This window comes from Callionymus lyra, chromosome 15 (genome assembly GCF_982586985.1).
Source record: "Callionymus lyra chromosome 15, fCalLyr1.hap1.1, whole genome shotgun sequence".
Taxonomy (NCBI): domain Eukaryota; kingdom Metazoa; phylum Chordata; class Actinopteri; order Syngnathiformes; family Callionymidae; genus Callionymus; species Callionymus lyra.
The window spans coordinates 13,880,261-13,893,183 of record NC_141832.1 but is presented as its reverse complement, the minus strand read 5'-3'; the positions used below and the strand labels follow the sequence as shown (position 1 = coordinate 13,893,183).

The window sequence follows — 12,923 nt, the reverse complement described above, 5'->3', positions numbered from 1 at the left end:
GTAGATATCAGATCGAACTCTGCCTGCAAGTCGAGCCTCCGTTTGAACAACTCTGGAGTTGGATTTTCAGAATATTTTTCATCCAGATTACTTATGTCAACAACAATTTGTGAGACTCTAGCATTTAATTTTTTTTTTGTATGGGACGAATAAGAAATTATTTGGCCTCTGAGGTAACATTTTAATGTCTCCCATAGTAAACTATGAGAGGAGCAGTCTTTACGATTTATGTCCAAAAAATCTTCTTTTGATTTATAAATAAATTTACAGAAGTCCAGATCTGCCAGTAGAAGTGAATCAAACCTCCAGGGTGGTCGATTGTGCCTCTGAGTGGACAAATTTATATCAAAGATCACTGGAGCGTGATCAGAGATAACAATACTTAAGTAATCCGAATTGGATACGAGAGGGTTCAAAGTCTCATCTATTAAAAAGTAATCTATTCTTGAATATGAATGGTGGACTGGGGAAAAGAAAGAGAAATTCTTGGAGGAAGGATTCCTGTGTCTCCAAGGATCAACCAGACCACTCCGAATAGCAAAATCCATAAACATTTTTGACATTGATGACTGTGTCTGTTTTTTAGAGCTAGAACGATCTAGTGTATTTTCCTGGACACCATTAAAATCCCCACCTAAGATTACAGAGTGAGAGTCTAGGAAAGGAAGACCACTAAGTAATTTCCCTGCAAATGTGGCATCGTCAATATTAGGAGCATAGATGTTTACCAAGAGAACTTTGGTTTGCATGAGGGTACCAGCAACGAGAACATACCTGCCATTTATGTCCGCTATTACCTTTGTGGCTGTAAACTGTGTTCTCTTGTTGACAAGAATGGCGACCCCTCTAGCTTTTGAGTTAAAATTTGAGTGGAATATTTGACTCACCCAGGGGTTCCGCAGTCTATTGTGATCTTTAATTCTCAGATGCGTCTCCTGCAAGAACACTATGTCACAATTATTTTTTTTCAAATGAGTGAAAACCTTGGATCGTTTGATGGGCTCCCCCATTCCTTTAATATTCCAGCTAAGAAACCTCAGCGGCCTCCCTGAGAAGTGATTTGTGTTACTCATAAGCAAATGCTGTGTACATTAATAAGTGAGACGGTGATGATGAGCCGAGGAGAGTCCCTTCCCCTTTTCCCCGAAAACCAACAAAAACAATAAAAGTTATAAGAAAAAGGGACAGGCAACAGGCAAAGTCTCCTCCAAAAACAAAACTGGAGTGACGGCCGTGTAAAACCCACTAAGTAAGAAAAGTCGTTCATAATAAACGAGACGGAGTTAGTTTACCAACCCACAAAAAAAAGTTAACGCAACTACCTCAAATGAGTGGCCCCCGAAATCTGGCCACATCATAATAGAGCGCAGATGAAGAAAAAATTCAAATACAAATTGTTATTATCCGAAAGATACTTGTAAATCGTATTAAGATTCATAACCATATTTGCAAGTGCAAAGAACAATATAACAAGAAATGTAAAAATGAAATGTTTCAAAATAGAAATCTTATAAAAACTTAATATATAACATTAAACCATTTACCACTTTTCAAGCTGTCAAGGAACAGAAACCTGAGTTATGCAGCAGCACAGACACCATCACTTCTCACTCAATGTTTTGACGTATTTTGCTGCTTCATCGGCTGATGTGAACTCCCTCTCAGTCCCGTTATGTGTGACCCGTAGGCGGGCAGGGTACAACAGACCATACCGAACTCCATCCAGAGCCCATAGTTGTTGACGTACCTCGTTGAATGCAGCCCTGGCTCAGGCTACCTTCGCGGTGTAATCAGGAAAGATCAACAAGTTATTGTCTCCAAACCTGATGCGTCCTCTCTCCCTGGCCCGGCGCAAGATGTCAGCACAGTCTCTGTGGTAGTGGAACGACGATGGGACGTGGACGATCCCCGGGATTCGGTTTCGGTCGTAGTGTGGGACCGGTCAAGCTCCGGCATCGCCTCCAAACCGAACGCCTCCTTCAGCATGCTGGACACCACGGATGTAGAACAGCTGTCGGGTCCCTCCGGAACGCCCAGGATGCGCACGTTGTTACGCCGTGATCTCGCCTCCAGGTCCTCACACTTGTTCTCCAGTGTCGTCACAACCGTCTCAAGACGCTTCACTGTGGCTTTAAGTTGAGTGATGTCGTTGGAGCCGCCAGAGAGAGAAACCTCCATTTCCCCCACAGTAGACTTCAGGCCCGCGACGTTAGCATCAACCGCTGATATGTCGCTAGCCACCTTAGCTTTAACAGCTCGAATGTCTTTCTTTAAGGGCGATAGTGCCTCGTCGAGTGCGGCCTTCAACTCTTCTTTGAATATATCCGCTATCTCCTTACGGAGAGCGGCGAGAAGCTGCAGTTTAAGCTTTTCAAAGTCCATCGTTTGACAATGGGTTGAATGCTCGGAGCTAGCCGGGCGCTCACGCGAGGCTTCGGCATCAGCAGGCCTCGACTGTTGTTGAGTCGAGTTACCGCTCCTGGAGTTCTTGGTGCCCTTTCCCGACATCTTTGGTTAGCCAACAGGTTTAAAGTGCTGGTTTAAGTCGATTTCTTCAGCGCTAATGTAATTAAATTTAAAGTTTTACTGAAAGATTTCGGGAGCCTTCTCCAACACGTCCTACTCCATTGCTGGCCAAACCACGCCCCCATAAATTTAGTTTTTGATACTTTTTCCAGATCCCATTTCTATACTAAACCCATGTTTTGTGTTTGTTGTGTTTATTCTTACCATCAAATGCGACCTCTTTCCAGACCTGCTCCGTGGACATCTTCTCTGCCGGTTGTGTGTTCTACTACGTGGTGTCCCAGGGATCCCACCCTTTTGGGAAATCTCTACAGAGACAAGCGAACATCTTACTGGGCACTTACAGCCTCGAGCACCTCCAGCCCGACGTGCACAGTGAGAAAACCAGACTTGAAAAGTTCTCGTGTCTTCGCTCGGCTCTAAACCCAACTCCTGCTAACAGGTGACATCGTGGCTCAAGACCTCATCGAGAAAATGTTGAGTGAGAAGCCTCAGCAGCGCCCGACCGCCGAGTGCGTCCTCAAACACCCGTTCTTCTGGAGCCTGGAGAAAGAGCTGCAGTTCTTTCAGGTGTGTTTTTTTTTTTAATACCAGTCAGTCGTGTCAGTCGCCTCCCTTCATGAATCCTCATGAACTTAAAGAGTGTTTTGAACAAGTTAATTTGGTTCTATTTCAGGACGTGAGTGACCGAATAGAAAAGGAGCCGCTGGACGGACCGATCGTCAGACGGCTGGAGTACGGCGGCAGAGCGGTGGTGAAGGGCGACTGGAGAGAACACATAACGGTGCCACTGCAAACAGGTAAACGTCTGACACGGATCCTTCAACTATCTTTACTTCATTCAATCTTCAGGATCAGATACGAAATACATTTTTCGTCTTAACTTTAAGTCAAAGAAAATGTAAGCGGGCATCTCCACTGGTGCTGGAAAACATCCCATTCTGTTACGGTTGCAGATGAATACCACACAGTGATTACTAAAGGGTTCCTGGGAATAATCTTAAAGGACATTTAAAACAGGATCTGAAAAAATACATTAATTTGCCCTAAAATGTCGGAGATATTTAACCCGAAATTTAAACTTCAAAACATGTAAGTAAGTAATTTTTATTTATATAGCGCTTTTCCAGACCAGGGTCACAAAGCGCTTAAACAATCCAAACAATATTCAATAAAGTATATACTTTAAAGATCAAGATAAAACTGATAACACAACAGGAGTTCCAGAAAATCAAGGAAAAGCCTGAACAAATAAAAACGTCTTAAAATGTTTCTTAAAGGAGTCAGTAGATCATCAAACACAGAGGAAGATCGTTCCAAAGCTTAGGAGCAACAGTCTGGAAGGATTTCTCTCCTCTGGTCCTGAACCGTGTGAGAGGAACCATCAGTAGCTTATTATAATGTAGTGGATATTTTTAATTTTTATTTTCAAATTTGCTTCACGGTTGACTAATAAAGATTGATTAAATGATAAAACAAGTACAACAATTGTATTTATTGATATGTTTAATGTTACAGAGACTCACGGAGTGAACTCATCATCTCATAATGTGCACTATGGATTTTTTGTTACAAATTAAAATAATAAAAATACAGTAAATGAAGTCAAATAACTGTTTTGTTTTTTCATCTTAAGATTTGAGGAAGTTCCGTTCCTACAAGGGTGGCTCGGTGCGAGACCTTCTTCGGGCAATGAGGAACAAGGTTTGTGTTGTTCTTTGACACAAGTAAGACTTTCTTCACTTTCTATTCAATCTCCTTTCTCTTTTTTCTTCAGAAACATCATTACCGGGAGCTGCCACTAGAGGTTCAGGACACTCTGGGTTCCATCCCCGATGACTTTGTCTCGTATTTCACCTCACGGTTCCCTCACCTGCTGATGCACACATACCTGGCCATGCGGACCTGCACACAGGAAAGGCCTTTCTTGCCTTACTACTCCACTGCTGAGCAGTTTTTAAAACCCGATGCCCTCCACACGCACCCGAGGCCGCGGGTTCACACGTGTGCTCCAGCACCTCCGTCCCAGTCGCAGGAGTCGACACCAGAATCGGCGTTGATCGCTGAGAAACTCTCTGGTCCCTGTGAAGAACCGGAGCAGACACACCTGCACTGCCAAAAAGAGTCCCCCCAGACGAGTGAACCAGAGTGAACTACAAATGTTTTCACCCAGCACAAAATAAATGTCGCTATTGCCTTATTTATGGAGGAGAAATGGAGCCGGGGTAGATGTTCTGTGTGCTGGTGAGGACCAGGCCTGCAGTGCCTGGGATTCACCGGCAGAATCAGCTGTCGACCCTCCAGTCAAGTGCCTCCTCTTGTTCCCAAGGCTTTCACGAAGCTCCATCCGCACGTTCTTCTGACGCCCAGGAGCCAACAGGGGGCGCTGCCTCTTGTTCTGCAGTTATATTTTATATTGACACGGCAATGGAGTCTGCCCCCCAAAAAAAACGAAAACACTTGGCTCCTTCTGTTGGCCCTCAGCGGGCCCGACAGTCGTCTGTGATGTTATTGTGCATGCTGTATTGTCAAGCGCGTCTTTCCAACGCCCAAATATGGTATGCAGATTTTTATCCAATCAGTTGTGACGACTGGTGTCAATCATCTAATGTCATCAATGTGCCTTTTCTACATTTTCTGATTCACCTTCTGGGTTCAGATCTTTTAAATGAACTATGGTTAAAGCTGCTAATTTGCTTCTCTTGTCAGTCATTTAAAAATAGTTTACAATATTTTTTATCGTGCAGGAAATTGAGTCAAGTGAAGTTGACGACTTGTCTTTTATTTTTATTCCATCGTTGTTATTATTGTTTTTTGTTTTTTTTATTAATTTCCGTTTTCTACTTTTTTTCTGTGATTCATTGTCTTTGCTCGTTCACAATAAGGCCTGTTCAACAGTGACGCAGATTTTTAAAAAATAACTTATATGCTGACTTTATCAATAAACTCACTTTTTTTTTTTTGAGTGCAGAACTTCTTGTTCGCTGCCTTGTAGTAGAAAATAATCAGCTTCATTATGTTACTAAATACTAAAACAAATACTAAAAATAGCATTTTTAATTTAATTTATTTAAAATAAAGATTTTCTTATGCAATTTATAAATCCGTTAATGTTTGCTTTAATCATAATAAATAATATATGTAAAGTGCGGACCCTGAGGTAATTGAATTGCCCACACCTGCTCAACTTGAATTGATCGCGGACTTTTATTTTGAAAGGGCCGATCTCCGGGTCTCGACGGAAGTACAGCCGTTAATGTATCTCACCTGCTGAACTCTAATAACGGTACGTGAATATTTCATTTTAAAGTATAATACAGTCATTTTCGGTCGATGCATCAACGGTGTTTTAGGCATAAGAGTTATGGACATTTTCTGGAACCAACAGTCTTTTAATATTTCCCTGAATTATGTGTTTTTTTTGTTATAAAAAGGCTAAATTGTTGCAGATGCTTGTATTGCATCAGCCATGTGGGAGAGCTCGCGCCACTGTGTGTATCTCTTTACACAGTGTTTTGTTAAACAAACGTTATTTAATTGTTGTAAAAGTTTATGTGTAATATGTACGAGAGAAAACAACAAACATGTTTCTTACTATAAAGTACTGTTAGGGTTATTGATCAGGAAAAAAAAAATACTATACTATTAAGGGAGTAATGTAGTAGGTATGTGTGTACAATTTAATTTAATGTTAAAGTAAAGACGTTTCCAGTGATATAAGTATCATGTCCCTGTGATGTATACGAAGAAAGTTATGGTAAAAATGCACAAAATTCTGGTCAACCTTCTTATTACTAAGACAATTGTTCAATATTTTAGGTGTGACCTCCAAACAAAACAGTGTCTTTATGCAATGATGGTCATTTTTATCAATGAATTAATCATTTAAATAATTTATTAAAGTTCAATTAGAAAATCTGACTCTAAAAACATGCATAGAAAAGACAAATTAACAGCCCAGATTGAACAAAAATGCCACATGTTTAAATATACATCAATGGAAACATGGTGCACAGTAACAGTGTATTTGTAATGATTCAATTCATGACGTTGGCGTTGAAAGTGACGTAAAATGAGAGTCAACATGGCTGGTCGGTCTTGACCAAAGAAATTAGTGAGTGAATCGATCGATTTAAAAGATATTTGGACTCGCAGATAAATGTTTGACTTTAATATAATAGTGGTTCTAATAAACACGTTACTCACCTTCGATGTTTTCGAAGAAGTTTTGTCGAGTAGAAACGTGGAAAAAGAGTTGTTGTGCGTGTACTTGGTCAATATGATCATTTCTATATTCTTCGTGAACTAGGATGTTCTACGTCATCAGTATTGGTGTAAAGTGGTCACACAAAAACATGGCAAACATAGTTGAACTGGGAATACAGCGATCCAGCAGCCATTCAGTTTTCACCATCAAGATTGTGACTTATGCTGGTATCCAGTAAATTCATTCATTTCTATACAATTATCATTACATATAATGATGACGAAGCACCAAGTTTCCCTACAAAACACTAGGGGGCGAGCCATTCTTGAATAGTTAATTCAAAGCAACATTTGTGGTAGTGTACATGAAAATATGGACACCAAGAGGATTTCTAAATACATTTGAGCATCACAAAGTAACATTGCAAAGAAGCAGTGGTTCTATGAGGGCTTAACCAGGTTACCAACCTGTATCTAAAGAAAAGTATAGAGATAACTTAGTTTCTCTAAGCTAGTGTCACTGCCTTTAACATTAAATTACCTGCTTTGCCCTTTTTTCTGCTTAGTTTGTTTACAGTTTATTTGGTTCCATGCAGGTTGTGAGTGACAGAATAGAAGAGAAGCTGCTGGACAGGTTGATAGCGTGACAGTTGAGAACACAGTGCCACTCCTGAACAGGTGTGACAAGGTGTCACGCCCAACTTAAAGATATCGTGGCTATTGTTTTCTTAAATCTGTACCAACAACTTTTCCAATGCAATGCTGAGTTGATGTTTCGTGGGCTGATGAGGACAAGGTGTGCAGTGAAGATTCATCAAAGTAATACTTTTTGGCAAAATGACGGAGAACGTTGCATGATGAGAGATGATGAGCGTTTATGACGAAATGTTCATATCACGTTTAAAAAAAAATAATTCTATCACTGTTTCACGGTATATAACAGGGTTTTTTTTTCTCATGCAAGAGTTTTCTTACCCGCATTTTCTTTAAATAAGAAAATAATTACTGCAGTCGGTTGGCTTAAATCAGTGGTTCTTAACCTGGGTTCGATCGAACCCTAGGGGTTCGGCGAGTTGGTCTCAGGGGTTCGGACACACCCGAATTATCGTGTAAATTCGTGATGACAGACCCTGCTTGGCCATCATTGGCTACAGACGATAATGCTACACTGCTTGGCCAATCAGTGCTGAGGGGAATTTAGTGCGACTGTCGTGGTAGTACGTCACGTTATTCCTTTGTTAATATTTTAATCGGTACTAACTATGTTGGGAAAAAGAAGAAAGTGGACCGACAAATATGTACAACATGGATTCACATGTAACACGGAACGTGATGGGAGTGAGCGTCCTATCTGCAGGATTTTCAAAGCCAAGTTGAGCAACTCTAGTGTTGCACAGGCAAAACTGAAGGAACACTTCTTGAAGCTGCATGGAGACGGGGAATACAAGTAATCACATTTTATTTTTCATTAAAGAGGGGTTCGGTGAATGCAGATATGAAACTGGTGGGGTTCGGGACCTTCAACAAGGTTAAGAACCACTGGCTTAAATAGCCCATACTACTGTCATAAGGGTTGTATCATGTTTTGTTTTCATGTCCAGACACACGTTAAAGCATAACCTCTTCAGTATGGTGGCAGTTATTATGTTAAAGATGAGAATGATAATGGTTGCAGTCAAAATGGAAAAAAATGTTTGGACATAGTTGCATAATCAGTGCAGTTAACCATCATTATTACAGGAACCTTATCTTTGACGAGGTTGAATGTGATTCCCATTTGAGAGGGTGCAGATTGAGCTGTGGATCGTTCATCGTCGAGCCAAAGGAAAAGTTCTTTTATCTTGTTTTTGTGTTTTAATCATTTTATCTTCGTGTTTATATTCAGTTGTCATGTCTCATCAGTAAAAAGCTAGATTGTAACCATTCAGAACATTCTGTACAATTATCATTACATATAATGATGACGAAGCACCAAGTTTCCCTACAAAACACTAGGGGGCGAGCCATTCTTGAATAGTTAATTCAAAGCAACATTTGTGGTAGTGTACATGAAAATATGGACACCAAGAGGATTTCTAAATACATTTGAGCATCACAAAGTAACATTGCAAAGAAGCAGTGGTTCTATGAGGGCTTAACCAGGTTACCAACCTGTATCTAAAGAAAAGTATAGAGATAACTTAGTTTCTCTAAGCTAGTGTTACTGCCTTTAACATTAAATTACCTGCTTTGCCCTTTTTATGCTCAGTTTGAGAACAGTTTATTTGGTTCCATGCAGGTTGTGAGTGATAGAATAGAAGAGAAGCTGTGGGGTGATAACGTGACAGTTGAGAACACAGTGCCACTCCTGAACAGGTGTGACAAGGTGTCACGCCCAACTTAAAAATATCGTGGCTATTGTTTTCTTAAATCTGTACCAACAACTTTTCCAATGCAATGCTGAGTTGATGTTTCGTGGGCTGATGAGGACAAGGTGTGCAGTGCATGGAATTCACCTGGAGAATCCAGTTAAGTGTCTTCTTCTGCACCACAGCCTTGGACGAAGAACAATCATCACGTCCTTCTTTCCACCGTGAGCTCCCAGAACCAACCGGAGCGCAGCTTCTTGTTCTTGCTTGAAACAGCAAAAATGGTGTCCGCCCCTAAAATCTGCCAAAGCTGCTAAATTGTGGACGAATCCATGGAGTGTAAGAGTGCTGATTGAAAGTGGAAGACAAAAAAATCAGTAATCTCAACCTTCAACAAGGTTAAGAACCACTGGCTTAAATAGCCCATACTACTGTCATAAGGGTTGTATCATGTTTTGTTTTCATGTCCAGCCACAGGTTAAAGCATAACCTCTTCAGTATGGTGGCAGTTATTATGTTAAAGATGAGAATGATAATGGTTGCAGTCAAAATGGAAAAAAATGTTTGGACATAGTTGCATAATCAGTGCAGTTAACCATCATTATTACAGGAACCTTATCTTTGACGAGGTTGAATTTGATTCCCATTTGAGAGGGTGCAGATTGAGCTGTGGATGTGGAGGGTACTTTATCTAAAACGTGTTTTCGGCTAAGGTTGTGAAGCAAATTGCTAGTGTTGTCGATGCCGGCTAACACTTTTGCTCGATAGCATTGGTAAGAGATAGTTGTTTTGATCGCGTCTTTCATTCTGAACCAAACTTCCACACTACACACGTGGCTGCTCTTGTGGTATTAGTTAATCTGAGGCAACAACGTGTGCTTCGCTTTGAGAGCTCTCGCCGCAGACGCTGTGTTGTTGGTGTGCAGCAGTGAAATAGGTCCCCCGTAGAAAAACTTGATCTTTGTTTGGTGATATTCACCGGTATAGCAGTATATGAAAAATGTAACAATACAATTTTTTATTTTCCTCACCAAAACAATTTATTTTTCATGAACATCCACAAAAGTTTGACAAATTAGAACAAGACAGTAAAATACTGAATTTGCAGTGGTATATGAGTATAGTACAAAATACTGAACCAGTCCTTGTCCACTAGTTCAGTAGCAGTGGGTATTTGTGAGATTAGATGCAATTATTACAGGGATCCTCTGGAAGCAGCTAGAATTTGCTGTTGGCTCGTAAACTGTTTTCCTTGCAAAGAGGCAAAAGGACACAAGTGTATGATATAAGTGCATAAGATTCTGTCACAATTCTACATATTTCATCGTGGTTAAGGCTGGATTCCCAGGAACAAAATGTAAGGCTATTGATGAGCTACTTCTTAGTGATGTTGCAGGCTACCAGGCCCCTGAATGTGAAGCCCAAGTAGAACGTGATGTTTTCATTGCTGTGAGGCACTGAGCGTGCATGGAGGGGCAGAAGGCTGAACTTCCTCTTTTTGGGACCAGCCAGGTAGACGATTATCTTCAGTCAAACCGGACACTTGTTTCAGTATCACTGCAGTCTCAGGCCGCATCTACACTCTCTCAACATCGGTAGGAACCACCACCACCACTTTATCTGTGCTCCTGCCCACTGGTCCTCATCCTGTCCACTCCAGTCCACAGAGACCTGAAACCTCACAACATCCTGGTGTCCATGCCTAACGCACACGGACGTGTTCGGGCCATGATCTCGGAAGGTCTGGGGTTCCTGGGACGGAGGGCTGGATCGCTCCCGAGGTTCTCAGCGAGGACTGCAAGGATAACACGGTTAGTGGTGCTTTTTCATCCGTTCCAAGATTCAGAACCCAGAGTTCACGCTTTTACCTGCAGAAGAAAGTGCTTATCGGAGATTATTTGAGGAGACGTCTACAGATGAGCTTCACAGGCATTGATGTTTATATCATTGATTTGTTAGCTGCGTTTACAATGCAAGTTGTTCCCCTCACAAGATCTCCTCACACCTGTAATGTATGAGTCATCTAGTGATGTTTAGATCTATGTGTTTTATTTCTGTTAGAATTGATCTTATAAATTTTGTTTTTTTGTTTTTTTTTTCAAATATGTTTATTGAGACATATTCAACAATGTATACATTTTCACACGTGTAATATACTTTTTTGTTTTTTTAACAGACAAGGGAAATTCAGAAAAAAAAGATTTTCGTTTCTTTTCCCCCCAATCAGAAAATAAAATAGAAATAGAAATAAAAAAATAAATAAAGTAAAGTAATACATTAACTAAAAAAGAAGTAAACAACACACAGATAACAAACCAAAGGTGTTTTTTTCTTTTGAAATGCAGTGTATACATCAAAAAAAAGTTTGAGCATTTGAATTCAATATGAATTTGATAAGAATACCCGTGTGCTCCCCTCCCTCCCCACCCCTCCCCGGCTCATCTCACAGTACTGATGGAATGACACATAAAAATATAGTTTCTTCTCAGTCAGGCAGTGCCTGAAGTTCAGTAAAATATTCAATGAAAGGTTTCCATTTGACATAGAATGACTCTGTAGTGCCTCTTAATGTGTATTTAATTTTTTCCAATTTAAGATAGTACATTGTTTCTCTGAGCCATTTTGGTATTGGTGGAGCATCAGATGATTTCCAGCTCTGGAGGATGCAGCGTCTGGCAAGCAGTGAAGTAAATGCAACCATTTCTCTCTGTGCGGTGCTCAGTCCACTGGTGATGTTAGGTGTACCAAAGAGAGCAATATATGGACAAAGTTTCAACTGCACGCCAAGCACTGTGCTCATGATTGAAAAATATCTGGACCAAAAAATCTGAATTTTTGAGCATAAGAAAAACATGTGTGAGAGGTTGCATGGAGAGCTCTGACATCTGTCACATACATCAGTAATGGTGTCGTAGATCCTCGACAGTTTGGACTTTGAGTAATGAACTCTGAACAGAAGTTTGAATTGGATCAGTACAAGTCGAGCACACGAGATAGAGGACCCAACCATACGCAATGCCCTCCCCCAGTAATCCTCAGTGATGCGCATCCCCAGCTCCTCCTCCCATCGCTCCCTTGTTCTTGTATCTTCTGTGCTGATTGACAGGATAGAGGCATATCATTTAGAGATTGACCCCCTCTGCTGGTGATTAATTGTAAGAAACTCTTCCCAGGGTTGATTGGGAGGCAGTGAGGGAAAGTTTGAAAAAGTTTTGGAAACAAAACTTCGGATCTGAAGTGTGAAGCCCGTAGCTAATATAATGTAGAAAGCTCATTAAAATCGGCAAAAATGTCATTTATGTACAAATCTTTTATATGTTTAATACCTCTATCCTGCCAAGCAGCGAATGAAGAGTCCAACACAGAAGGAGGAAACGCATGGTTACGGCTCACGGGTGTAAGAGGAGAAACATCTCTAAACTTAAAGTGACGCCTGAATTGAAGCCACATTTTAACTGGTTGTGAACAACTGGATTATTTGTAAATTCTGAAAGTTTTAAGGGAAGTGAAGAATACAACAGAGCTGTCATAGAGGTTCTCCGACAAGACGCCAGCTCCATATGACACCAAGAAAATTTTGACGATGCCACATAGAAGCCAATTTTTTGAATGTGAGAGGCCCAGTAGTAAGCTTGAAAATTTGGTAGAGATAGACCGCCATCAAATTTGCAATTTTGAAGAATTGCCTTTTTGATCCTCTGCGTTTTTCCAGACCATAAAAAAGAACTTATTATCTTATCAATAGTGTTAAAGAAGTACTTGGGCAGAAAGCATGGCAGAGTTTGAAAGAAATACAAGAATTTAGGAAGAATATTCATTTTGACCACATTGATTCTACCAATT

At 40.6% G+C, this 12,923-nt stretch overlaps 1 protein-coding gene across 1 annotated transcript; it reads left to right on the top strand.

The window, feature by feature from the left end:
* Positions 1–2,700: 2,700 nt before the first annotated feature.
* Positions 2,701–4,710, top strand: LOC148065011 (serine/threonine-protein kinase/endoribonuclease IRE1-like). The gene is made up of 6 exons (XM_087808364.1): positions 2,701–2,709; positions 2,754–2,901; positions 2,969–3,096; positions 3,203–3,326; positions 4,163–4,230; positions 4,304–4,710. The coding sequence occupies exons 1-6, from the start codon at positions 2,701–2,703 to the stop codon at positions 4,676–4,678; spliced, it is 852 nt and encodes a 283-aa protein (XP_087664490.1). The 3' UTR covers positions 4,679–4,710.
* Positions 4,711–12,923: the final 8,213 nt, after the last annotated feature.

Coding starts and splice junctions, on each gene's coding strand:
- LOC148065011 (XM_087808364.1), top strand. Junction 2,902..2,968: donor CCTCCAGCCCGACGTGCACA/GTGAGAAAACCA, acceptor TCCTGCTAACAG/GTGACATCGTGGCTCAAGAC. Junction 3,097..3,202: donor AAGAGCTGCAGTTCTTTCAG/GTGTGTTTTTTT, acceptor GTTCTATTTCAG/GACGTGAGTGACCGAATAGA.